Source organism: Xiphias gladius, chromosome 19 (genome assembly GCF_016859285.1).
Source record: "Xiphias gladius isolate SHS-SW01 ecotype Sanya breed wild chromosome 19, ASM1685928v1, whole genome shotgun sequence".
Taxonomy (NCBI): domain Eukaryota; kingdom Metazoa; phylum Chordata; class Actinopteri; order Istiophoriformes; family Xiphiidae; genus Xiphias; species Xiphias gladius.
This window is the reverse complement of record NC_053418.1, coordinates 1,625,654-1,653,485: the sequence shown is the minus strand read 5'-3', so window position 1 is coordinate 1,653,485 and position 27,832 is coordinate 1,625,654. Positions and strand designations below refer to the sequence as shown.

The 27,832-nt window shown below is 45.3% G+C and overlaps 1 protein-coding gene across 1 annotated transcript; it reads right to left on the bottom strand.

Moving 5' to 3' along the window:
- Positions 1–1,168: 1,168 nt before the first annotated feature.
- Positions 1,169–27,832, bottom strand: adamtsl2 (ADAMTS-like 2). The gene is made up of 19 exons (XM_040155774.1): positions 27,728–27,832; positions 23,718–23,860; positions 22,856–22,931; positions 22,446–22,548; positions 21,475–21,620; positions 20,248–20,371; positions 19,924–20,004; positions 19,603–19,778; positions 17,333–17,636; positions 13,605–13,959; positions 11,866–11,969; positions 11,111–11,237; positions 9,605–9,818; positions 8,323–8,478; positions 6,683–6,853; positions 5,417–5,593; positions 4,282–4,426; positions 3,214–3,401; positions 1,169–1,262 (listed from the first exon to the last, which is right to left on the bottom strand). Exons 1-18 carry the CDS (start codon positions 27,830–27,832, stop codon positions 3,274–3,276), a joined length of 2,835 nt encoding a protein of 944 aa, XP_040011708.1. The 3' UTR covers positions 1,169–1,262; positions 3,214–3,273.

Genomic DNA, 27,832 nt, shown 5'->3' with positions numbered 1-27,832 from the left:
TTTTAACGAGATGCTGTGATCGAGGGGGATTCCTGGTGGCCCGGGGTTCGGGGCGCCATGTCCCCGGTTCATGTCCGGACAGGGAACTTTGTTGCATGTGAATCCTCATCTCTCTCTCTCTCTTTCTTTCTTTCCATATTCCCTGTTCTCTCTCTACTGTCTTCCATCAAATAAAGGCACAACAGGCCCCCGGAACAAATTAATCTTTAAAAATGATTTGAAATGGGTTTAGATGCCTTTTGCGTTTTCCTCTTTTTCTGTTTCATATTTTTTACGTTTTTTTTTCTCTCTTAGCGTTTTTTTTTCCTCACTCCTTCCTCCCTGGACAAAGAGATTCAAATCCCGACGCCGTCCTCCACCTCGGCAGCTACTGTCAAGGCTCCTCCGAGCAAGGCACTCGAGCTGCCGACGGGGCAGGAGAGAGCAGGAGTTCCCAACCCTGTTTCCAACCGCGGATCGTTTTTAGCATTCACGGTGTTCTCGCCAAACGTGCTCGGTCACCCTTCGCCGAATACATATGTCAGTCCGTATAAAAACGACAAAGACGACAAGTACGTTCATTTGAACTGTTATTTAATTGAAATACAAGTCAGTACCATTAGCTTTTCAGTTTAGTATCAACAGTACACAATCTCCATACTTACGTTTTGTACAAAGAGGTATCAGTTATATAAAAACACAGTACACAATAGTTAAAAATGAGACATACATGTACACGTCTGAATACATTTCAACCATACTTCAAGTGTCAGGATTCTCTCTGTCTGTGTTTGTATTAACTCTCCCCTCCTCCTCCTGCTCTGTCACACACACAGACCAGAACTGGCATCAGTTGAACCGACGAATAACCATCGGCTGGCATCAGGAGCGTCACGATATATGAAAATGTGCTATGACTAATAAATATGCTTCCATATCCTGCAGGCGTGCCGGCACGGCGCCAAACGACAGGGGGTGGAATGGAAATATACGTGTTTTACTTCCTGTTGGGCCATGCCAGACACCAAACTGAAACACAATTAAATAAGATTTCATGAACAGTATCTGTATTAAATATTCTAGCCATGCAGTATATTCAGTTGAGAAATAATTTAACAGATCTTTTCACTGCAGCGATGACCACAACTAGAGAAAGCTGCTGACGATGCAGGTCCGTGGGACCGTTCGACTGGTGACTCCGCTTTGTCTCCAACCCCACGTGTTGTTAGAGGAAGATTTTCTGTCAGAACTGGAACACTCGAGTGATAAATAGTCGGCATGACCTGTTACAAACAGGGTTTATGGTTGAGATGTGATTATCTGATCGTGATTTTTTTCTTTTGGGGAGGGTGTGGCAGCTGAACAGTAACAGGAAAGACTGATGGCTGAGAATGAGACAGGTCCAAGATTTCCAATTTTGGGAATGGACAGAAAATATGTCTTGTGACAAGGAGAAACATTTTCTTATCTGAACCAACCAATGAAGCCTCCTCAGCGACGCTTCATGCTGTGGGTGTGTCATTTTCTTATGCTAATGATTTCCTGGAAGGGACGTTGTAATTTGGTACCAAGTATAGGGAAATAAAGACAAGTGTTCAGTTGGCACACGACCAGTTAATCAGTTTCAATTAACTGATAGCGAAACCGAGACAGTCTTTGAGTCAGCTCACATTGCGTCCGCTGAACGGACAAAAATGTGAAATATACCTTCAGCTGGAATAGAGTTACTAATAATAAATGAATCATGAATGAATATTGGCTAACGCTTTATTTTCACGGGTTTTCTTTCCAAATGATCTCCCAAGAAGTTTCCCGGAAAGAACCGTATCATTCAACGCTAATTTACGGGTAAAACCGGGGCAGATCAGTCGCCACACTTTCAGCTCTTTCTAAACGCTAAGCTGGTACAGCCGTGAGACTTTTACTCAGAGGACAGCGGGTGAGCTACACGTGCAAAATGTCTTCCGCGTCTGCAAACATACGTCCGATTCAGCGCAAATGAAGGGTAAAGTTTCCGATCCTGAAAGACTGAGTTTAGAGGGAGAAATTTATTTCATGGAAATTCATCTGGAAGTCAGTAATAAACTCGACTCGACTGATTCAACTGACTAAACAAGGCTCCGAATTTTTCTCTGTTTTTCCAACATAAAACTTTCAAAAAATGATTTGGAAATTACAGACCTGTAAAATAAAGCGTTATTGAATATTTACGTGCTTTTAGATTGAGCTTTTCTTCTCAGGACATTCCTATTTTTCCTTTAATTTGTACCAAATTACGCAGTTTTCAGGAAACTTCCTTGGAACTGACTAACTTTCAAAGTAAAGCATTCCATTCCGTTGTCAAACCTGTCTGACTTTTGATATTTTTTTCTCCTCCATGCGACCTGTTGGTTTGTTTTTTTTTATTTTTCCTTCTCTCTCTCTCTCAGCCTACGACTGAGGTGATGCCACCTCGTCAGTTCAGTCCCTGGCTGGTCTCGCGCCGAAAACTTTCTGCAGGTGATTTCATGTTTCTTAAACACAGAGACAGTCGGCTTCATCCCATCTCTGCCCTTTTTTTTTTTTTTTTCCACTGGGTATGTTTACAGGCACAATAGTAAAGTCCCCACAGCCTCACAGGTGTTTTCACTTATTTTGACTGACTACACCTTTACCCAGGACTGTGTCAGCGTGCTTGATAGACATCCGGGTAGATCTCTCGTCAAGTGGTATCTACCCGGTCAGGTAGTTTTGGTTTTACTGTCGAGGCTTAGAGATATCTGTCGCCCAGATATTCTGCCTAGATCCCCCCCAAGAACACACTGCGAAGAGTTTTCACAGGGACTACTTCTTCAGTAGAAACTTACACCTGGGTCACTCTAGTACTTTGAATTCAGTAACGATACGTCCATCCAGTTTGGACCCGGGCAGAGGTCTAATCAGCCAGAAAAACTGGAAACACCTGTGTGGCTGTGCAGGCTCTTTAAAGCTAAACAATCCACCTGTCTTCTCAAATCACACAGTGTGACTGTGACTGTAAAAAAGTCTGGCACGTCGTCATTGGCCGCTTAACATTTTGGCGTCCGTTGAGACGAGCAGATTTCATTTTAGATCATTTAAACTATCCAGCTGACAAATGGACCAACATAAATCCAAGTTATTGGAGGAAGTTCTGCTCCGTAAAAACGGATAAGAGCTTCCAACTCTTTAGCTTCCTCTCGTTATTCACAGTAACTGCTGTACAAGTAAACATACCCATGTATTTCCTCATGCTGGAGTTAGAGTCGGGGTGGAGAGAGGCTGCGGTGTCCTGGACTAGGAGGGTGGAGGTCGCACGGCGCGGCAGGAGTGGCAGCAGGCCTTGCTGTAGTACCAGTGGCTGCACAGGTTCACCTTAAGAGCCAGCAGGCAGTTGGTGGAGGGACGATCCTGGCAGCTCTCATCTGGGACACGATCAGAATCAGAGTCAGTCATGGCGCTGGCAACCTCGAAACAATTCACTCTGAACCCAGAACCCGGTTAAGGTGGCCCGGGGCTCTCTGTGATACCAGAACAATCCCTTTACCGGTAGCTCGCTTTTCCAAATGTAAATATGGCTTTTTACGAAACCCTTATTTAATTTAGCAAAAGAAACCAAATTATGCAATGGCAGAAACTCCATCGCATAATTTCACATATATGCATGGAAAGGAACGAGATCAAGAATTAAATAAGTCCATCTTCAGAGCTCAAAAGAAGCTGGGGGCCTTCCAATTCCAAATGTCAAACTATACTGTCGGGCTTTTCATTTTAATCCAATAATAAATCAGTGGAGTCCTCCAGCAATGCCACGGATAGACATGGAGAGTAACATCATAGCACCAGTTCCTCTCCAGGAGATTGTGTATACAGACCTATCCTTCAAACCATGCAAACAGAGATTTGATTTAATAATAGCTCAGATTCGGGAAACTGGCAAAACAATGTATGTCGTGGCAGGCAGCGCAAGTCTCCTGAAGCTCTCCCAAACCTTAATTTTTCATAAACCGCGAGTCCAAAGGGAAGTAAGCCACCTGGATTAGCTACCGCTGCTAAATGCACAGAGAGGTACTTCTGGGGCAACATGTCGGCCAACCAAACCACTGTTAACCACACGAGACTGACACAGAGACAGACTGTGTGTCAGGTCGCAAAGATTGTTTGAGCTGGATTGTTTTTTTTTAATGATCAGGTAGATTTTGTTCCCTAAAACAGATGACAGCACAATGGAATAAATGCTGTGTGCGTGTTTGTGCGTGTGTGGAAGCTTGTGGGAGCAGAACAGCAGGTCTCCTGAGTTGTTACCTGGCGGCTCAGTGGGACAGGCCTGCAGGGTGCAGGTCTGTTTGGCCACGGGTTTGGTGAGGGGGTCACAGCCCCGGACCAGCTCTCTGCCCTGGTAACACTTCACGTCCCTCATCCGCACGCCCACACCGCACGTCTTAGTGCACTGGGGACACGCAGGACCAGAAACACAGTTGTTACACACCGCGCGCTTTGTGGTCCTACTGGTGCAGAGACATTTCGTCCGTCCCACATTCAGACGGAATAAAATAAAGAGACACGTATGCAAACTTACTAGGACGAGGGAATAAAACTGGATCCAGGAAGAATCTTTTTCTAATATGAACTGGCATAAACAGAATTTGTTTGTGCTTTTCATTTTACTTACGAGTAACTGACATGTTAAACTGAGAGCAAATGAGGTTTTCCTCTACCTACTGATGACAGTAAAGACTGATAGTGACCAAAAACACTGATCAATATCATCTGCCCGTCAAACGTGACCCCACTGTGCAGCGGTGTGACTGGTACTGAATGTCTTTGAAAACTATTTCATATCATACTGAAAAGTTTGATGTTTTTCTCCGTTTTCTGATTTAAAAGATTAAAACGATGGTGTCTCCTTGTTGTCATTATACACACCTCGTCGTCTTCTTCTTCTTCTTCTTCTTCTTCTTCTTTCGGCAAATTTGCAAACATTTCTGTATCATATTTGCCTAATTTATTATGTCTTGGATGAAAAGAGGGCACAATCTTAAGTTTTATTTTTGCTTTACCATTCAGTAAGATAAAACGCCACTTTTGCTCCAACTATGTATCTCTGGTCCCAACACACACACACTGGCACAAGTGAGCACAGTTCCAGTCTTCGGGATGAGGACCTGGTCCAGCGTGAATCTACAGCCTGCGGTTGGTTGCAGAGGTTTTCCTTCGTTTACCTGGATCCCAGTGGGCTGAACTGTAACTGGTGCGAGTCTAAGCCGACTACAGCCGCTGTGCTTAACGTAGGAGCAAGATAAAAAAGTTTTCGAGACTAAAGGTGCCGGGCGTTAGTGTGTTGAGCACCTGTGACTTGTCCTCACTGTAATGGGTTTCGTCAGTCCTCTCTCCATACCGGAGGTAGAAAGGTGAAGCGCGTGTACTGTGTTGACCTCACCTCAGACCAGGGGGTGGTGTACCATTTGAAGCACGGCCTCTCAAAGCAGGTGTTTTCCTCCTCAGGCTTCTCGCTGCCTCCGCACGCTTCGTCATCAACGATCTGGAACTTTCCTACACTGATGCTGACGCACAGGACGATCCTCCGCTTCACGCCGCGACCGCAGGTTGTGTTGCACTAGAGACGGAGAAACGAGGTTACTGGCATCCGTACGTGAATTCGTGGATTCCTCGCCGAGCAACTGGAGCTATACGTGTATGTTCTGGACCACAACTCGTCAACAATGGGTTCTCAGAGTTTTCTTTCTTGCTGATTTGTAACAGTTATTTATTTGGTTTTAAATGTCATATTGATTCATCCTTGAGCAGGTGACTGAACTAAAAACATGAGCCCTTAGGAAGAGCATTTTGTTTTCGGCGCCACGGCGGCTAAAGCGTTTACCACCTTCCCACAGTCACCCGAATAAACCACGGGAGAAAGGTTTCCCGCTCTCAGCTCCACTACTCTGCTGCCGTAATGCAGATTTATCAAATTGAAAGAAAATAAGCCGTTCACCGGGATGGAAGTCTCAACTATCTGCCCGTGGATTTTTATGGGGCACTGAAATTAAACAAAACAAAAATCTGCCTGGAAGGTACAGAAATGTTTTAATCAGGGTAGGCACAGTGTGCTCGGAAAAATGAGGAAAAAAATGTTCTATCCAATACTTAGATGTTTTTTGAGACATTTCTTGAGACGGGGACTGGATTTCAAAACCCTGCAGCCTAAGATTTTATCCTGAGTTGAAGAAATGATCCGACGGAGCCGAATACGACGCGGGGCGGGACGACTCTCTGACATATGATTTGAATCATCAATTTTAGGTTGGCAGAGCCCACTTCTTCACGATGACCGAATGTCTTATTACAGCGCACGAGTTTTTCACAGTCAATTTGAATCTGCATCACAATTAGTTCAACACGGGTTGATCACTTTTTCCATTACGTGTCAGAAAACGCCAGAGACAAAGGCGACATCTTGGAAAATCACTTCTTTTTTCGGGCCAACAGTGCAACACCCAAAGAGACCTCATCAACAGAGTCATTAAACTGAGGAAAAAAAGCAAATATTCACATCCCAGAAGCTGAGTTATTGATAAGTGACCATCAATTATCAAAACTGTTGTTAATGAATTTTCCGTCAATCAACTAATTAGTCAACGAATCCTTGCAACATTACTTATGAACACGTTAAGAGTGTGATTTCCGCATGGTGATGAGGCCTCACCCTCTCCCAGTCTTGGCTCAGCCAGTGTGGGGCACAGTCTCTCTCCCCACAGGGGTGGATGGCCAGCGGCTTGTCCTCCGCCGAGCACTGGTTCTCAGGGACCACGCGACCATCCGGAGCCTTACAGTACACGTGACGCACCATCTTCCCCTGGCCGCACGACCCCGAGCACTGCGACGACAAGGGTCAAAGGTCAAAATGCGTGACTCACAGCATAGGGTCAGCTCAGGGTCAGACGCTGCTCGTCACGTTTAAAGTCACACGACGTCAGGTGAGGTCACCTCCCATCACACTGGATGAAAAGGAAGCGCGACATGGCCTCGTGGGACATGACGCCACGTCGGAGGAAAGGGGAAAAAAAACGTCATATCAGGTCACATCAGATAAAGTCCTGTCCCCTGGTATCACATTCATTTCAACACACGTTATCCGAGCCGTCATTTACTGTAGCTAAAGCAGCATTCGAGAAGAAATTACAGCAAAATCTCACGTTGCATGGATCACACAGACTGGTACGACAGCGTTTGCCGCTAGTACCGATGTTCAGTCTTAGGGTCGTCGGCTGGCACACCCGGTGCACCTGCACATCTGCCTGCTCCTGATGGTGGTTTCTAGGGTAAAACCAAAAGCTTTTTGGGGGGGTTTTTTCAGAGAAATTCTGCTCTTATAACTCTTAAATTTCAGTCGATGTCCTGGTTACCGCAAACTAAATTCCATCCATCTCCATTACACTGATGCGGAGGCTGAAATCTCAGAGACAGACACCAAAAAAAAAAACTAGTCCAGATTAGTCCAAACCCATCTGAATGGATAAATTCTATTAGAGGTGAGTTTTGAGGATGCAGATAGTGGTGTTGCTGTATTGGACTGTAGTTCTCCATATTAATGGGTTTTGCTGTTTTATCCAACTCGTTTACACACAGGAGAAGGACATAATATTACAAATATCTCTCAATAAAAACACTGATTTATTGCAGAGCTGTTATATTGGTTTTGTTAGATTGCACAGCTGTACACAATAAACTGGTAAATCAGATTATACTAGAAGTGCAAAGGTGCATGTGCTCACAGTTGGTAAATTTCTAAACAATAATAAAATGTTACTGACCTAACTGTTGCATTGGGGATTGTATTTTACAGTGTGCAAGGAAAATGTCTCAGCCGTTCGTGCTTCTGACCGGTTTTTCCAAGTTTGCCTCAACGGTTGTAAATTAGACCTGAGAGTTTCCAGACTTTGACTTTGAATGGAACATCAGAAACTACATTTGTCTGTACAACACAATAAAAACCATAAATTCACACTGTGGCACAGTGAGTTTTTCACTGGAGTAAAGACAGCTGGGATAGGTGAGCTGTTTTTTTCTAACAACCCTATCAATCTCAAACATTAGATGGAGGAAAAAGCGTTTAAAATATAAGGAAAATTTTTAAATGAATGACTCAGACACGGGTCATGAGAGTAATCCGTAACTGACTTTTTTCTTCACTGTCTGTGATTTCGCAGGAGAGAAAGAAAGAGAGCAAGAAGGGCAGCAGCTAACGTGCCCCGGTAGCAGCTAATGGGAATAAAGTACGCAACACGGTCGCTCTTGCATGCTGCGACCTACAGTGCCGTGTATACGGAGAGTAAAGGCACTCACGGGCCCCCACTCGGACACGGTCCAGTGGCGTTCGCAGGGCGGACCGGTGCAGTTTTTGATGTTTGGCGGTCTGGTCATCGGGTCGCAGGGTCTGGTCTCATCGGAGCAGCGGACATCGCGGGTCACCTGGGCTTTGCGGCCACATTTAGCAGGACACTGGGTCAGGGAGAGGCACACGGGGACAGATCAAGCTTATTATTACCAACACATTTTAATAAAATAAATGCTGCTGTCGCGAAGCAGCTTTAGATGCCTGAAGGCGAAGCAGGGTTCTTATTAGACGTCACTGTTGGAAAGCCACGTTCCTTTGGAAAACTGTCAGACTTTGCACAGAGTGCGATATAGTTGCTGCTCTTGAGTAAGACACATGCGGTCAAGCTGCTCCCTTATTTTCGGCCCTTTTTTTCAGCCGCTTGGTAAAGTTTTGCTTTTTAAAGAGTCTGGAATTTGCTGGAAAAGACGAGAAAACAAACAGATCTCAAGAATCCGAGGGGATATTGATTCAGTCTTAATATATTTAATATCTAATACAGTGTGGCCCTGGCAGCAAGCTAGTGAGCTCACTGACTGCAGTAACGACGCTGCTCAATTCAAGCGTCCTAGCTGTTGTTTTCTGTGCTAATGTGCTACCCGGTTGAAAGTTCAGGCTCGACTCATTAACGGGAATAAAAAATAATAAACGTTTACTCTATATTTTGCCAACAACACAAGTGAATCTTGAAATAAACAAGAAAATATTAAATGTGCCACAAATACTAAAAGTGTGTTGCCGTGTAAACGCTGTCGAGCCACAAAGAAGCAAGTGTCAGCGAGTTGTACGTTTCAGACGTTTTTGTGTGCTTTAAAAACCCTAACTTTCCGAGTCGCGGCTCGGTTTTTTTGTCGCGTGCTACGTGTCTCCAGAGAATCCATCAGTGACCGCAATCAGACCACAAGACTGCAGCAGACAGCTGCTCAGCCTGGGCCTGACAGGGGCCGCATGTCTGCATGCAAGAAAAAGTCCCTTTGAATGACGGAGGTTTACTCAAAAATCAAATCCAACAAAAATCCGAATAAACCGAAGGAGAAAATCCAACGGTGAACAACTGGTGTTAACAAAAGCACAATTCATTACGGGAGTTACAAAAAGAGAGGAATGCGGGAAAGCTAAAATTTGACAATTCAGAGGCCCAAGTACTGTAAACATGAGACACACACCCCTTCTCTTTGTTTACTCGCTCCCTCATGTTTACATGTTGTGGTTTTACTGTCAGCGGGGCGAATCACTGCAGGCGTCTCATACCTCCGTCCACTCGGCCACCTCCCACTGTGGGCCGCAGGCGGGGCTCTTGCAGGCTCGTCTCTCCACGGGTCTCTCCAGGTCGGCCATGGTGCACAGGTCACTGTAGACTGAGCTGTCCAGGCCCGGCGAGAGCATCTTCCAACAGCGGACCTGACGAAACTGGAAACCCTCCCCACAGGTCCTGGAGCACTCGCTCCAGCTGCTCGCCTCCCATCTGAACATTAGTTCCATCTCAATTCAGATAAAAGTTCTGTCCAGGTTCACCGTCAGATTTTATAATAGCCAGAAATACATCGCGCAATGTGCTGTTAAGGGGTTTGAATCATTTCTGGTTCATTTACAGTCCTGGTTGAAATAATTGGCTCCCCTGAATTTTAATTACAGAATCTAGAACATCTTCAGAAATAAATGCAAAATAACCAATTTTGTATAATAAAATACATCATAATTTTAAAACAATGTCCAAGGTTACTGAACAAAAGAAAATAAAAGAATCTAAACTGAAAGAATAGTGAAATAATACAAACACAAACTGTACCCAGACACAATTATTGGCAGCCTTCACTTGGTTGCAGAACCTTTGGCAACAGTGTCGGCCTCTAAACGTTTCTTGTCGCCATCTAGAAGCTTCTTGCGTCTGTCTGCCGGTAGTTTCTGCAGCTTCTTCCATTGCTGTGCGTTCAGGATCTTTTACGTTTGCAGGAATCCTTTTTCGCAAAGGCAGATTTCAGCTCTCTCCAAAGGTTTTCAGAGGGATTTAGGTTCAGGACTCATTGCTGGCCAGTTTAAAACAGTCCATCATTTCCTCTCAGCCGTTCTTTTGTGCAGTTGGATGTTTGCTTTGGGTTGTTGTCCTGCTGAAAGACCCAAGACCTTTGCCTCAGAACTAGTTTTTTGACGCTGGGTAACACATTTTGCTCTAAAATGCCTCGGTAATCTTCTGATATCATCATTCCTGGAAGCGTTTTCTTTCTCTGGGGAACCGTTTTATGACTGTGAAGCTTCTTGATAACATTACGAACTGTTGAAACTGGGACTTGAAGATCTTTGGCGACTGCCTTGCAGCCTTTGGAATTGTTATGTCTTTTGATAATAGCATTTCTGATGCTCTTTGACAGCTCTCTTGTCTTCACCATTGTAAAAAAAAGAAACTGGAAACAATCGGCCCCTTCTCCTGCAGTAAAAACCATCATTCATTCACTGGTTAATTCAGGTCATGTCAACACTGAGAGTTAGGCACACGTGAGTCTTATTTGTTTCTTATTTTGGTTGGGGAATTGAAATTCATCAAAAGGTGCCAGTCAAGTCTACTTTTTATGTCTCTATTTTTTTATTTCACTATTGGAGAGCAATTTTTTTGTTGTCGTTCAGTGACCTTGGACATTGTATTCAGATATTTCGATGGTACAAAATGGGTTCATTTGCATTTATTTCTGAAGATATTCTAAATTCGGGTGTGCCAATAATTTCAACCAGGAGTGGAAATGTTTTTCCAGCGGACTGTACCTGGGCTGACATTCTCTGCCAATGCAGAAGTCGTGGACCGGCTCCGGTCTGGTCAGAGCATCGCAGTACATGTCGTGCACCTCGACGCCATCATAACGAACACATGTGACGAAGGACTTAGACACTCCTGGAGTGGGAGCAAGAATCAATGAGCTGGGGGCACATTTTACACACAAAGAAACCTCAAAGTGCTTTGCATAAAGGAAAGAAGGAGAGAAAAAAATAAAAAGATGTCATTAAAGAACGTGAGGAGAAATTTTCACAACAAGCACACACACAAAATATTCAGTTGGCAGCAGCAAGAATCCAAGTTTTGGGGGAGCTGGATTGTTTTAGCATATTAGATTCGTCTCACTTTATTTTACAGTGTCGTTTTACTGTAACTTTGTTTAAAAAAGTGCAATGTAAATAAAGATTATTATTATTATTATTATTATTATAATGAACCAGGATGCGGTCACTATGGTTCACGCTTGTGTTTGACAAGTCAAAATGTCTGTTGTCAGAAAGGCTCGTCGGGACCTCTGGCCTCAAACGTGATCGCTCAGCCGAGCGTCCTGTGGCTTAAATGTACAGGCAGATGCCGGCGCGTGAGCACCAAGTACAGCAACCTGGGCCTGCAGTCCGTCGGGTCTGGGGTCTGATCAGATGTTGCAGATTTTCCCATCGGATTTGAAGAGGGCGATGGCGGGTGACCGGGGCCTCAAAATCTAGCTGCCCGTGGATCTCGAGTGTGCGTGTGTGTTTGCATGTACCTATAGAGCACGTCATGCTGCAGGGCTCCTGGGACGAGAGTTTCCAGCGATACATGTCGGCAGCGCTCAGCTTCAGGTTCTTCTGGTAGAGCCTTTGATTCCCCCTGACACACACACACACACACACATATATAAGGAAAGGAAAACTTGATTTGATCCTTGTGTCATTCAGGTATTTAGCCATGTTTTTGTGAAAGTATGACTGGAACACGTGCATGCAAATGGTCAGTGGGGCAGTGGATCCCACTGCAGGAGTAGCTTGAAAAGCTCCTACAGAAGCACTGATACTTTTTCCACCACTAGACTCCATTGTAACTGTTAATAACAGCTACCGTCCTCCACGAAAGGAGCAAGTCATAAACCTCTGAGAGCCACTTTTCAAGACTGCAGATGGATCTTCAAATGATTGACTGTCAGAGAAATTCTCTTTTCGGGACATTTAAGGATACCCAGTACCGCGGATCCCGAAACACACACTCACCCACCCACTGAGACTGTCTCCCGGGCCTCAGACAACCCCAGTGTGACGGCTGATTCACAGCCCGCATCCCAGCAGACGCACTTTGTTTTTTCATCACATCACATAAAAGTCATGCGCACATTCTTGTCATAACACCGGTCATTCGCCAGCCGCCAGACGTTTATTTGAGAATCGCAGGCACTTTGAGTTATACCTCGCCGGCATCCCTCCGTGTACGCCAGACCGATTCCTGCACATTATTTTCTCCCCTGAGGTGACTACTGACAGCACACTTTCCCCTTTGCATCATATTTTTCACTTTTCTTGCGAATACCTTGAATTATTTGTTTATAAGTGTGGCTGTCCCCCCCTTCCCTCCCTCCCCGTGCTCCTCGGCTCTGCTCTGCTCGTTTCCTCTCCTCTCTCTGTCTCTCACAGGAAAGGGCGTGTCATCCAGTGTTTTATAGCAGCTGGCTGCAGAACGGGTGAAGCTGTGTTTGGACACAGAGCAGGGAAGCCAACATGAATTATAAATATGATGAATGCTAAACCTGCTAGGTCTACCTGTCTGCCTGCTTTGCTGCCTGTATACTGTAGCTAATGCACTGTAAGGACCTGCTTGGGGGCTGTCTGTCTCCTGGTCTACCTGTATTCCTGCTTTGCAGTCTGCTTCTTGCCCTACTGTCTACCTGCTGGTCTGCAGCCAGCTGTCTGTTTGTCTACCTGTCTGCCTGCATTTCTTACTGCTCGCCTGTCGAGACGCCCACTATCCCGCTTTGAAGTTTTCCGTCTACCTGCTTGTCATAACCGTCTCTTTACCTGTCTGTCTCACGCTCCACTTGCGTTTCCACTGGCTTACCTTGCAGCCTGCGCTGCCTTCGTGTTTTTTGCCTAGTTTTCTGTCTTACTGTCTCACATGTTCCCTGCCCTGTTGCTCGCTCTGCTCTCTGCCTGTCTGTCTTTGTCCCTTAGACTGTCCCACTGCCTTCCCACATTCTCTCTGCTGGCTTTCATGCGCTCCTCTGGCTACATATCTCTGAGGATGTCCTCAGAGGAGAACAAGTGTCCATCCTGTCCAGCATATTTCCCTCAGCCAGCAGCAGACCCAGGGGCTTGACAGTGTCTGGACATTGAGGCCCAGTGTGGGCCAATCCCCAGAAAGACTCAGCCCAGACTCAATCCAGCCTGAGGGGAAGTGGCTTTCTGTGAGCCCAAACTCGAAACTCATTTGAAATTTGGAGTCCTTACTGCTCTTCTTGCCTTTGTTCTGTCGGATTACCTGGTTCTGTTGGAGCGGGTGGAGGTCCTCCCACCGCTCTGCACTGTTTTGTTCTGGTATAAAGTGTCTCCGCTGTCGTTGCGCTTGCGGCCCAGGGTGTACTCCATCGTCTCGTTTATACCGTATTCTCGCTCCATGCTGCTCAGGTCCACCTCTGCTGGCCCCACATCTGACGAGAACAGGCTGTCTCCCTCTGTCAGCAGCTGATTGGTTGAGATGTTGATGAGCAGCTCATCGGGGCTAATGCGGCCGTCCAGCAGGACCCTCCAGATGAGGTTTGGGGAATCTGGTCCTGTATCCAGGGGCCCAGCAGCAGGGACAGGATTGGCGGTGCTGCCTATATGGCTGCTGTTTCCTTCTGATGGATCAAAGTGGAAAAATTCAGCTATGCCTGGAGAGCAAATTGATATATATTTTACTCAAGTACAATCTGTGACGTAGCTTTTAATCATATTTTCGCTCGAGAACGTAATCTATTTATTCTGGCTTGGCTTGGACGACGTTGCAGCTGTTCTCCGGTCCGTATTCATTTTCTGCAGGTATGAACACAAGCAGAATAGCTTCACGTGAAGCGTCACCCCTCTGCATACAAGGGTGTTCACCTGAACTTTTCTCAGCTTCCCACTGGTCACTGCCTCCTGTTTCTTTGCAGCTATAGATGTCTGAACAGACTGTAACATCAAGAAATCACAGATCAAAGCCCAGACACTGACAGCCCACATTTTCACGCTCGCTGAACCTGATATCGCAAAGGTTTTGTAGAAGGAAAACCCAGTTTCCTTTATCAGGTGTTTGATCTCGGCCTCACTAACCCACTGGTGGGGCAGTCATGGTGGTCAAGACCAAAGTTTGTTCAAACCAGAGGTTGTTTAAACCAGCAGAATTTTACCTCAACTTCTAGTAGACTGAGTGTTTCCATATATCCCAAAAACATCAGGCTGCATTTTGGGGAAATGTGTATAAATTGATGCACCAGACATTTACAATATTTTCATTTGATGGGATGGTGCAGCCACAAAAACGTGGAGTCAACTATTTCAATCAGTGTAAAGCTCATAGAACTTCGATGAACAGCTGGAACAAAATGGTACATACCGAAATATACTGTACCTGATGATGTCGGGCAATTTGAAATGTGATTGTTTTAACAAAATTAAAGCTGCTCAGGTGGAAACACGAGGGAAAAAAACTGCACATTAAGGCCTTTTAAACTCCTTTAAAATGAAATGAAATCTCAGAAACACCTCTCAATGTCACGCAGTTGAATTCGACACCACCACTACCCCAAGGATCAAAATGGTCCATAGTGTTGAATCAGCCTCTATCTGACACAGTGGTAACAAAAAACGGAGCGACAGAATCATCACAAGGGCAGGATCTAGTCCCAGGCTGCTGTTTTGCATTCTACCTAATAAATCAGTTATTCAATGTCTACGAAGATACTAAAGTTATCTTGTGGAAATTTGTGGTTGATAAGAGGGCCAGTCCTCTGCGCACTATGTTCTTAACTCTAGAGATAAAAAGTTTAAAATTCAAATTTTTGCAGGAAATTTCAAAAGCACTGGGTGGATGAAAAATATCAGAGGAGAAAACTAAAACAGAAAAAGGAAGGTAAGAGGACACGGTCAATTCCGACTGTTTCAACCAGCGCTCAGTAACTGGTCTGTAGTATGATGTCAGCCTGTGTAGAGAGTGTATGGCGAGCCTTTCAACCACCTCTCCATCTCCTCTCACCACCCAGAGCGGTGGCGTAATGGCCTGGACAGGCAGCTGAGCGAGCTGAGAGCCTGCAGGAGGGCCATTACCGCTCATGTTTGTGATGAAGCCATTTTTAAAAAAGGAGAAAACGCCATAAAAACTCTGAATTTTTCATCTGCTCCCGGTCTTCTTGATGCGTCGGTACCATAAATAATGCAGAGCTCCAAGGGGCCATCTCACACACATGCAGAAAAAGAGAGCGCGATAGTGGAACGGGTTAAAAATCTGACCTATTTTGTCTCGTCTGCCAATGGGCCAGTGAACCACCTTCTGCTTTCATTTTTTCCTCTCTCACACACTGTCCAGTTCTCCCTTTTTCTCTCTGTTAGAGCCCAGCCAAAACAGCATATCAGTATAATATCATCTTATCACAGATGTGTTGGAGGTGGCATTTACTATACGTCAGCTGATAAGTTAAGACGATTGCAAGTACGATTCTTAAACCAAATCTCATCAAAAAAGCGTGTGTGTGTTTGTGTGAATTTTTAATAAAAAGGAACATCGGCGGATCAATAGTAGTATCTGAAATACTGATATCAGTATCAACTACAAAACTCCAGTATCAGTCAGGCTTTAATCTCTTCTTTTCAAGCTGAACACTGTCTCACTGTCTCACTGTTACCACCAGCCTATAAACGCCATCACTCGGCACAAACAGAAATTTGGTCGGAGGAAACTGCTCTACACTTTCCTAGTGTTAATTGGCGGTAATCTCCACTATGTGTCTTAGTATTACATCGGCATTATGGTGTTACCCGGTGCCTGCTCTCGGTGAACACCAAAGCAGCGGGATTTTATTACCAAGGACGTCGCCAGAGTCAGTAAAAACAACAATCTCACCCATGGTCATTCTAGAAAAGAGTACAGTATGGTCAGATCTTCATCTAAGCTACAATGATGAACAAACACAATCTATTTTAACTAACAAATAACTGTATCGTTCTCGTCCGTCTTGAACACATAATTCAAGGATTGTGCAGATTAGAAAGTAAACCAATCAACGACACCAGACTGGTGGTGCGGGTTCCAGATACTTGGGCTCATGAAAAACACTCGAACAATTTGACTTTGCTGTTCACAAGAAGCATCTGCTGTTGGGAACCGTGCCTCACATAAAAAAAAAAAAAAAAAAAAAAACAGATCTAAGAGGGCTTACGACCAAGAAATTTAGATTTGGATAAAGATGGAAAAGGGTCACGCGGTCATCTCAAAGAATCTAAATATTCATCAGCCCACGGTCAGATTAACTGTCTATAAATGAAGGCAATTTGCCTCCTTTCCCTGGAAGTGGGCACTCAGCTCAGATGACTCCAGAGGCGAAACGCTGATTGCATGAAAAGGGCACTGCATACCAACATGAAAACATCATCCCACAGGTGGTGATTTGGGGCTGCTTTGCTGCCTCTGGGCCCGGACAGCTCGCCATCATCAAACTAAATCCACTACGGAATGACTTCAAACTAAGAAAATTTTTCTTCTGGAGGGGCCCAGTCAGAGCCCAGACTTTAAACCAATAGAGATGCTGTGAAATGAGCTCAGAGATCCGTTCACACCAGACGCCCTCAGAATTGTGGCTGAGCTGAAGAAGCTCTGTGGGAAGAACGGTCCAGCGTTCCTCCTGAACGCTGGGCAGGTCTGATCATGAAGCGCTCGTTCGAGGTTACTGCTGCCAAAGGCGGAGGCCCGACCAGCTATCAAATACAAGGGTTCGCTTACTTTTTCCACCAGCGCTGCGAATGTTCCACGGGTGTGTTCAATAAACACATTGTTTACGATTGATCGTGTGTTATTAGCTTAAGCACGTTGTGTGTTTGTCTGTACTTGTGACTTAGATGAAGATCAGATCCCATTTTATGAACAATTAATGCAGAAAACCAGGTCATTCCAAAGGGTTCGCAAACTGTTTTTTTGCCACTGTGTATTAATAAAGTATGGACATTTTAAGGCATGTTACAAGCAGCTGTCCATACCTGTAAATTTTGGGGCAGCTGCTCCGTCCTGGTCGCAGTTGATGGCCGCCGTCTCCTCATACACCTCATTGGTCTCTTGGCCCTTCTGCCCGTCTGCACCGCCCGGCTCCAACTGGCCCCGAGGGACCGCCTGGTCATAAACACTGCTGTTGGGGGACAGAAGACTCCCCATCTCCACAGACACCTCACCGGCCGATGTGTCTGATCCGGTGTAGACGGGAGGAGGTGGGATGGGTGGCAGGGAGTCCCGGAGCACGGTGTACTCGTAGGTGATGTACGGGGTGCGACCGTTCTGGTTCCACACCTGAGTGATGAGAGGAGAGTGAGTCAAGTCGAGGTCAGGTTAGTTTATACAGCTCTCAGATCAGTAAAAAGGAGAGTCAAAAACAAAGCCAGGACCAAATCAACTGATTTCACATCGAGACTTGAAAGGACAAGAAGACTGACCTCATATTTAGTCTATTGTATTTAAAATGTCATGCCCTTATAATTGGTTTCAGAACTGCCTTCAAAATTTTCTTAAAATTTCCTTTTTATTTCACATCTGACAAGAAGGTTATAAAAAAGTTAACTCTTTATTCAAAAATGAACATTAGATGTAGGAGAGATGAGCATACTTTATATTAATATAATGTTTCCCGAGACGACGCGCAGCGTAGCCGTGGGACTTGCAGGGTTTATCGGAGGGCTGTTGTAAAAGACTGCACTGCACGCATGTTGTTTTGCACTGAACTTGGTCTGTCTTGCCATACATACCCCATCAGCTCTAACAGACACTGGGTCTAAAATCATAATCTGGAGGGAAATAAGAAGCTCTTTAAGGCCACGTCCGAACAAAACCGAAGTCTGTGATGTTGTACATGGTGTGCATCTTGGCTCGCTAGGCCTCCCGGACGACCCGATCCCTATGATGAAAGCAGATCCAGATATTTTGCGGAGTCCCGCAGATTCTTCTGATGGTGGAAACTCATCGCCAGCAAAGACGAACCACACGAATCACAGTGAGCATCTGCGGGGATCTCCGTGTTCCAGCGCCCTGTAGAGAGGTCTATCAAACCGGGCCTGTGACATGGACACTGTCTGGGATTTATGGCCACTGTCAGAATCCAAGGCCTGTACTCAATCAGCCCTAGAACCAGCCCTGGACCAGACTCACCATTGCGTCTGCATCGCATTCACATCTTAGCCATTTCACTCTTAAAAAGGACAGTTTGGGTATTTCTGATTCACTGCAGGGGCTGAGCTGCTACGTCGCCACCGCTTTAAACACGCATGAGCATCTTGTTGCCAGGAAATATCTGCATAGACTCAATTTATTTATCGTTGCCGGAGGTGTTGGCAGTCCCCCCACCCCACCAAAAAAAAAAAAAAAAAACTGCCTCATGAGTCGGCAGTCTTTGTCAGACTGACCTTTATGAAGTTTAAGAGTTAAGAACAGTAGCCTGAAGCCTGAATTCTTGGGCTTCTCAATTTATAATTATCCAGCAAGGACTGCCAAGGCCAAAGCAACACATATGCCTTTGTTTCTGTAATTTAAAGGGTTCTGGAGAATCTCAGTTGAATATTACAGTGTAACGAGGACCTTGTTTGTGCCATTTCATACACGTGCCCATTTCACTCAGATGTCACGTGGCAGGCGGACGCAGGTCAGGGGTCAAAGTCTCCCTCGCTGACACTAGTGTTTACGGTGCTAGGTTTTGTTTTTTTTCCTGAGAGGATTATCAGTAGAGGGGATGGATTTACATTGTACGATGCCCCCAACGACCGTCATAAGAAAAAACCCGCTACGGCTGCTATGAACGGATTGAGCCGCGATGACAAACAGGAAAAACAACAAATGTCTCGAAAAAGTACAGTAGAGACCATCAGAATACATATATATGGATTCTAAAAAAAGAGTAAAAAACCTTAGAAATCGGTCAGTACGTTCCTCTTTGATTGATAATGCAAAAATGATTAGTTTGTATGTTTATCCTCAGTGTGAGGATAAAGTACAGGACATCGCAAGTGTAAAGTATGACACCTACACCGTGGACGTTTCCGCCAGATTTGGGTATTTTTAGGCAGCTTACATTGGTGATATGACTATCATTTCATATTGCTTCTCTTCCTGCTTAGGATTCACTAGTCTGCAAACCGAGGGCGGAGCTGCCTCGGTCACTACATGTGCAATGACGTAACAAGTCATTGAACTGTCAGCTCCACGACGAAGGAGCAACAGCTGAGCGGGGACGAGTGAGTAGAGTTGGAGTGAGAGGGGACGGGCGCACCAGAATATTGATGGCCTGGTCGATCGGGCCTTTGGCAACAATGTACTCGATCCCGGTCTCATACACATCCATGGGCCGGCGGTACTTGAAGACAGTGCCGGCAACGTGGAAGTTCTGGGGACTGTCCACCTTGTAGGCCCCGTTAAAGAAGAAGTTGCCTGCCTGGTCGGTCACAGCTGTGGAACAAGACACACATTCGACTTCTTTAAAGAGAGTACATTGTTGCACGGTTATCTTTTGTGAGTATCTGAGTGTTTGAATCAAGGGCACAAATTAGATCGCTGCATGTGCATGAGGAGCAGGGAAAGAGCAAGTGCCCACCTAGAACGTCAGCCGACTTCTTCCTCTCAATGATCTGGATGTCCCACGATCCCTCAGGGATTTGAGTGATAAAAGAGTAACCTAGAAGATAAGAAACAGGAAGCGCGGCACTTTAGCTGTAATCCTCGCACTTTTACCTTTATTTAGTTTATTTAATCCAAAGGATCGTTGTTACCATTCCCAATGATCATAGTCAATTTCATTGACCTTTAAATGTAAATGTTTATGTCAGGAAGAAAAACAAAGATATAAAAGGCTCATTAGAAAGGCTCATTAAAACATGTGTGGGAAGACGTCGTGGGACAGGCGAACTGAGAGGCTCACCCAGAGTCGTGGCCCCGCGGCGGAAGTTTCCGGTGACTCTGCTGCAGCTGCTGCCGTCCCCCTGACAGACCCCGCACTTATCCAAGGTGTTGGAGGAAAACAGGACTCCGTCACATCCGATGGGCTGAGCAGCAAGGCGGGAAGTGGAAGTACGGCAGTTAAATTTTTTTTTTTTTATCTTCTATAAATTACCAGTATTAACGTGGTAATGATACACAAGCAGGTAAATACTTTCCATAATGAGATTTGATTTTTTTTGGAAGGTGATATAAAAAGATTAACTGTGACCAAACAAAGAATCATCTCAAAGAATATTCGTAGAGTTTATTGTGTGTTTTACTGAAAGATCTGACCTCCGCCTCATTTCTCTCTGCTATATTCATTTTACTGTTGTGATTCATTCATGTTTAGTGTACATTTTGTGTTTTTATGTTAAGATTTTTGGCCAGAAATCACTTCATACATCAACCCTAATGAGAAAAAAGAGCTCCCTTGTCTGACATTGGAGGTGTCTGCATCGTCTGCAGCCGCAGAAACTAAATCAACAAAAATTTTTTACAACGGATAAAATGTTTGCGACACAGAGCAAAGACAAAACAGGCAGACGTTGTGCTGTTTCAAGTCGAAATCTGGTTCCCTCGCTCGATTTCATCCTGATCACACCGTGGCTCTCAAACGCAACCTGACTAATCTTATGAGCACAACTAGATTTGATGGAGCTTGACGGGGAAAAGGGTGCGCGTTGTCGGACTCTTCACCACGGGAGGGCTCACGTGTACAGCTGTCGTGTACATAAGTCTGTCATCGGCCACAACATTAAAACCGGCTACCGGTTTTAATGTGATGTGGCCGGTCGGTGTGAAACGTAAAAAGGTACCACGGGCGGTAGGGTGATTGGGCAACGTCAAGAAGAAAGAGCAGCGTGCGTTGAGAGTGTTTGATGCATTTAGTCTTGAAATCTCACCGCGCAGCGACAAATGCTCGTAGTCACTCTGGCTGAGAAACTCTTTTGGACTCTGTGTCAGTTTTTTTTTTTTTTTGGGATACATGACAGTTGGGTTTTGCTGCACAAGCTGTGTACCGCCAATGACTGAGGTGGTACCATGGCAGCCACCTTCCAGGGTGCTGCTTGCACACGCTTTCCGTGGCGCCGAAAACTGAAGGTGGAGTGAACCTGCTTGGGCGGAAGTGAAAACAGGTGCAAAGTAAGTAAGTAGCAGGACTCACCTCGCACTTGCTGTCCACGCAGACGCCACGGTAGCTGCTGTACTTGCAGGAAGTGCCGTCTCGTGCCGTCACCATCAGCTGCCTCTGGCCGTCGGTCGTGGTGCAGTGGAGGTCGCAGGGGTTACTGGAGATGTGAACGTAGTCGTCTAAGGAGGAACAAATGGCAAAGGTCACTGTCTTAAACCCAGTAACAGCGGAGACATTTCTACTTTCACCTGCATATTCCTAACCACTGCTGCTGCTACTGCCATGACGCTACTTTTCCGTCCCTATTTATTCTGGTACCGCTGCTATTTGTGCATCACTGTCACTTCTGAGACAGATGCTCATATACTGCACCCCACCACTACAATCACAACTTCTGCCAATTCTCCTGCTGCTACTAGCGTTAGCCCTGCTACTAACGAAGTCAACCAACAGCCCCGCCCTACGGTAGATGTGTTCCCTGGTTACAAACACGGCAGACACAGAGCAAACACTGCGTCTTAGCAGAGTCCTTTGATTTATTGTTAACGTATCAAATGTTGATTTGTGGAGCTTGAGAAGTGGGTCAAAGTCCCGTCTGACCTTTGTCTCACTTCTCACATTCCCCACAAACTTCTCTTTGTTCCTTCTTGCCATTTTCTCACTCTTTCTCACGAAAGCTCTCGGTAGCTCCCATTTTACCCAATTCATCTCCTCCCATCCTTTACCCTTGTTTTATCCCTCCGTCCCCAAAACTGGTCAGTCGTCCAACCCTATGTGTCAGCAAACTAATCACAACATTCATAATTAAGGCAGAAAAGAGACATGGAACCGCTAAAGCATATCAGATGACAAAATCTGCTTTAAATAGTCGTGCAGAGGACACTACTGTTTTGGATGCAGGGCATGCTGGAGCTCAGCAGCTCAGACAGCAAGGACCTCATTCACCTCTGGTCTATTTAATGGGGTAATGAGAGGTTGTCAAGGCTTTTTATGAGTGTTATTACCAGGATACAGAGGTTTCCACTGGTAGTTCCTCCCATTGTAAAGCTGAGAGTTGAAGGACCAGCACTGCTCCTCTCTGAAGCTCCTCCCAGTGGAAGGACATTCCTGCAGAACCGAGAGACAGCACAGACCATTAAAAGAGGTCTGTTCCACACTTGTTAGGACCCAGTTTTACAGTATGTTACACAAATAAATTCTTTTCAAGCGTTTATTTGCTTGGCGGAGGGTTTTCTGAGGGTGCACGATGGTTCTGGGCCGCGCCCGGCTTTACTTTCAGACAGCTCCATACATTCACGCCTGGAAGCTGCAGTTTTTACGGCCCTGGACTTTCAACCAGACAGAAGTGCTGTGTTTGTTTTAATAAAGACGTGAGATGAAGTGAGGAGAAATTAACTGGAAGTCTCAGACTCACTTTAGTGTTGCAGAGATGATATTTCTTAGCAGTCCCTGTACAGGTCATGTTGTCCTTCCCAGCAGCAACTTTCTTTCTTTGGACAGAAGACAAACATTTAAAGAATTAAAAACAACAACAACAACATCAACCACAATGAACCACAGTAAAATACCAGGTCGAGACACATAATGTGTTATGATCTGTCAGCTGACCTCAAAGTGCAGCTGACCCCAAATCTGCTAATCTGTGAAATGATTCTTCAGTCGCCTGTCAAGTTCCAATTAATATCATCTTACATTCTTGTTTTGGGCGCGATAAACAGCGACCGAAAAGTAATCCGATGTGTTTGACTTCAATGCGTGTGTGTGCAAGTAGAGCGTGCACGACCGCGCGTGCTTGTGCATGGGTGTGCGTATCCAGTCATTCCTATTACTGCCAGTACAACCTCTGAGTGACTGAATATATATGTGCATATTTATGTGTGTAGATGATTTTTTTTCTATATCGTGGGGACAAGACTTTGTTTTTATGGTCATGGTCAGGATAAGGTTTAGGTTAAAGGAATAGCTTAGAGAAAAACGCTTATTTGTTTGTTTTTTTTTAACCATGAATTAGATGAGAAGACTGATGTGCTGTGTCGATAAATCTTGCAGGTGTGTTTTGTAGCTCGGGACCTCTCAAAGTTTGACCCAAGATTAGGATCGGGACCAAACTTTAAATCAATTCGGACTGGACCATGTGTCACTTGTTAAATTGTGTAGGAGTTTTCAATGAAAAGGAAACGTGATCAAGATAACAGGGGGTTGCATCGGGGAAAAAGAAAAATATTCAGTGTACGAAGTGTGTGTGTGTGTGTGTGTGTGTGTGCAGACTGACTGACCTCTGTTTGAGGCAGTGTCTCTCCTGTGACATCACTCCGCCTCCACAGGTACGAGTGCAGGCGGTCCACTTGGCCCACTCCCCCCACCAGTAGGTGGTCACCTCCAGCTCCTCCTCCAGACTGTTCGAGGCCACACCCTCCTCCTACACACACACACACACACACACACACACACACACACACAAACACGCACAAAAAAACATACACACTAAGACACACAATCGGCGGTAATCCAGCTGGCAGCTGTGCAAATAGCATTAATCATATTAATAACATTAAGACCTTTGGAGAAAAAACTTTTTCAGACAAACCAAATCTTTTCAGCTGACATAGTGAATCAAATTACGTAACCTTTACCACCCTATTTATATTTTTCTCCCTCAATTGCAGTTTGGTGTGACGGGGGTAATTAAAAACCGATTGATTTTGTTTGATTTACGATACGGTACAGGAGTGAGTAATGGCCCACTGCTTACCCACATTACCGAATTCATTACGCCCACATATCCCATCAGAATATGGCTGCACGACCGTAGCCACAGCACAACCTTGAGCTCTGGGGTTTTACATGGGCCACCAGCGCGCCACAGCCTTCTATCCCTAAAAGCAGATTACAGTTGATTCGTTGCAATTGGGCGATATTTGGTCCAGGAAAGTTCAATGCTTTGTTTTCCACATGGGCCATTTTGGGCTCATAGTGCTGCTGCTGTTACCACAACTGGCCAGTAAGAGCCTTAAGTCCACCATATATTTGGTACAGCAGTTGTAGTAGTTGAGTAACGCTTGCAAAAGTATCATTAGCTGCAGAAAACGGTTGTAGTAGCTGTTCGTTGCAGGAGAAGCAGAGATAGAACAAGCCGTCGTGGTTGTATTATATAACAGCAGCCTAGTGTTTGTTGTGACAGTGACAACAGTAGCCGTAGTTGGAATAATTTTAGTAGCACTCTGGTTCCGCCTCGTAAAACTGCTGCCTAAATGATCGGACCGTGGGAACAGAGTGCGTCAGAACCCAATAGAATCCCAGCAAATGAGTGTCAGGGTGTTTTTTAGCGGGGCTCCAACAGGTGAAGACGGTCAGAATTTCACACATTCCTGATGCGCAGGAGCAGCATTAATTCAGGCCGATGGCTGCGTCGCTTCATTCAAACAGATTCATCAGAGTGACCCCTGGAATGTGCGCTGAGCTCCTTGTAAAGGTGTGAGACAGAGCAGCTGTGGGAGAGGGCGAGAGACGCTGGAAATACCAGACAGAGAGCGTAAGTGAGCGAGAGACGGCGAGAGACAGACAGAAAAAGAAGGCGACCGTAGAGCGAGTTAGGGAAAAGGAGAGAAGAGTAAATAGTAAGTGGGTTTGTCGGTTTGACAGCAACTCATCACAGTGCTGAGATGACGTAGTTTATATTATTTATATGTTTTTATTTAACCTATTTTTTGATCCATTTTAGCAGTTTGAGCTCTTTCAGATCTAAATGTGTTTTTTAAGAGAAGCCTGGACAAAATGGAATCAGAACTATGACAAATCCGGTCAACCTTCAACGAAGAAGGAAAAATTAGGGAAGGAGGGAAAAAACGGCACGTGACATTGACAGGTGGATCGGTTCTGTGTCAGCAGTAATGCGGGGAAGAGAGATTTCGATTTGCCAGTCGATTTACATTCCAACCTTCACCTATGGTCATGGGCTTTGGGTAGTGACCAAATGAATGAGATTGCGAAACCATTGGCCAAAATGAGCTTCCTCCGCAGGGGGGCTAGGCTCAGCCTTTTGAGATAGGGTAAGGAGCTCAGACATCTGGAAGGAGCTCGGTGGAGAACCGCTGCTCCTTCGCGTCAAGAAGAGCCGAATGAGGTTGGTCTATGAGGATTGCCCCCTGGTTTTCCCAGGGGTGTCCAGCTTGTAGGAGACCGCGAGGTTAGGCACAGAACACGGTGGAGAGAGTATACATCTCGTCTGGCCTGGGAATGCCTGAGGATCACCCAGGAGGAGCTGGAAAACCTGCTCAGCCTGCTGCCACCGTGACCCGGCCCCGAATAAGCGGCAGAAAATCGACGGATGGAAAGGGACAGGAGGAAAACTTTAAAACCACTAAACAACATTTAAAATAGAAAAGGGCAGAAAAATATCAAAGGCACTGAAACATACAATATTTAAACACACACATTAAAACCAAAAAGTCCTCTAAACTGAAAATTAAATATGATGTTTGTCATTGCCTTCCAAAACAATAGATGTGACTGTTTTCTGGTTTGCCACCTTTAACACTACTCGGTAAAGTTAAGGGGAATATCATCGTCATGGTTCAAAGGAACCAAAATTGACTGCTACCTCCACCTTTGCTCCTGACAGATTAAGGTCAAAATTCACATGTCACTAGGGTCTTTGTCAGGTAAAGCAGAAAGCACCAAGCCACAAATCTCCTGACTAGAAGAGAGTCGCCAGTGTTGCCCCGCGAGCGTCAGGTCGGGCTTTCCCTCCACAGGCACAACCTCGCTATGCGTCTCATTCAAATGACCTCGTGAACGAGCTTCTAACTTTCTCTCTGACTGATCATTTTGCAGGTAAATACACCTGAAATCACAGCACAGCCGTCGTCTTTTAACTGATGTGTCTGGTGATTTGACGTCTTGGTTTTAAAAACCAGGATTTTAGCAGAAGCAGAGCAGCGGCTTGGAAGTGGCTGCTGGTTAACATGTGCTCTTAACGGGCCGCGTTTCAGTCACTAGTTCATACTTGTTCCGTCGGCTGACAACAGAAACAGAAAAAACATGTACACGAGAACAGCTTCATTGGGAATTCAGCTGGACTAAATTACTGTATATGTGAGCACAGAGAGTAGGAGAGAGGCAAACAGACAAAGGACGAGTCCAGCCGAGTACTAGGATTTGATCTAGTCTTGTCTGTATTTCCTTCCAGCAGGTAGAGTTTCCATTCCTATTAAGCTCTGTGTGGACCCTTGGTATAAACAACCGAGAGGGAACTCCTAAAAAAGGCAGCTGTAATTTGACATTTGTGGTGAGGAAAAAAAAAAAAAAATCCAGAAGCTGCCTCAGGATAGTGTTCTAAATGGAGGAGTACCAGTGAATGTCCACTTTTAAAAGCAGAAATCTTGCAAACCATCATGCACACAACATGCTGTGGGATAAAAAACAGCGTTCCGCCTGTCTAGTTCAAAATAATAGATTTTAAAAAAAAAACTGCATTACATGCATACACAAGAATGATGAATAATGAAGCAACTAATTGTGTTGATGGGACTGACCCACTTATTTGCAAACTGGCTGACAGATATACTCTGAAAATGTCTGGCTAGCGCTGTGGTCATTTCGCTGACCTACTCGTGCTCAGTGAAAGGGAAGATTAACTTAAAAGAAGTGGAATTAAAGACCCAGCTGAGACGACGAAATTGCTGAGGGCAACACAGACGGACAAGGGTCGTTGTCAGCAGACGCTGTGGCTCTAATCTAAATAGTCTGGAGACTTTTGGTCATGTTTTCCTCAGCTTCAATGTCACTGCTGAGGAGCTGGGTCTTCCTATGATGGAAGAGATTTGGCTCATCTTGTCGTCGAGGGAAAATGTCAACAGGTGCGAACGTTGCAGCCGATTTTAGTCTACGCAAGTTTAACGAGAGTTGCAGCATTTCTGAGATACAGTAAACGTTGTTCCACTAACACAGACCGGAAAATGCATCTGCTGCACCTAGTAAACAGTTTCTTTCATTGGCTTTCCTGAAAAGTTTAAACGTGATACCGTGATCGCACTCTCTCGTTTGTGTCTGGGGAGTGAACGTGTGAAATTTGCTGCCGTCCTGAAGCATCGACACACGTCAGCACAGGTAATCAATGATGTCATCAGTCTAGTCGAAGGTGTTCGAGATTTCATGTTTGTTAGACAACCAATAACACGACAACTACTACACACAGACTGCACCGAAAGACTGAGGAGGACAAAAGCTGCAAGTCATCTGTGTATTTCAGTAATATCAGCAGAGAGTTTTCCTGTGTGTTGTGTACCTGCAGCCCCCTGGTGGACAGGTTCCCCACGGACACTGCCAACGTCAGGAATCCCAGCAGGACCACACCCGTCTCCCCGCATTGTTCCCACGACCACACCCTCAT

Bases quoted from the DNA above. Each gene is read 5' to 3' on its own strand.
- adamtsl2 (XM_040155774.1), bottom strand. From the start codon at position 27,832: ATGAGGGTGTGGTCGTGGGAACAATGCGGGGAGACGGGTGTGGTCCTG. The intron at 21,621-22,445 runs GTAATAACACTC...GTTCCTCCTTAG, and splicing joins GTGGAAACCTCTGTATCCTG to ACGACTACGTTCACATCTCC. The intron at 13,960-17,332 runs GTATGGACAGCT...ATCCATCAGAAG, and splicing joins AGCTGCCCCAAAATTTACAG to GAAACAGCAGCCATATAGGC.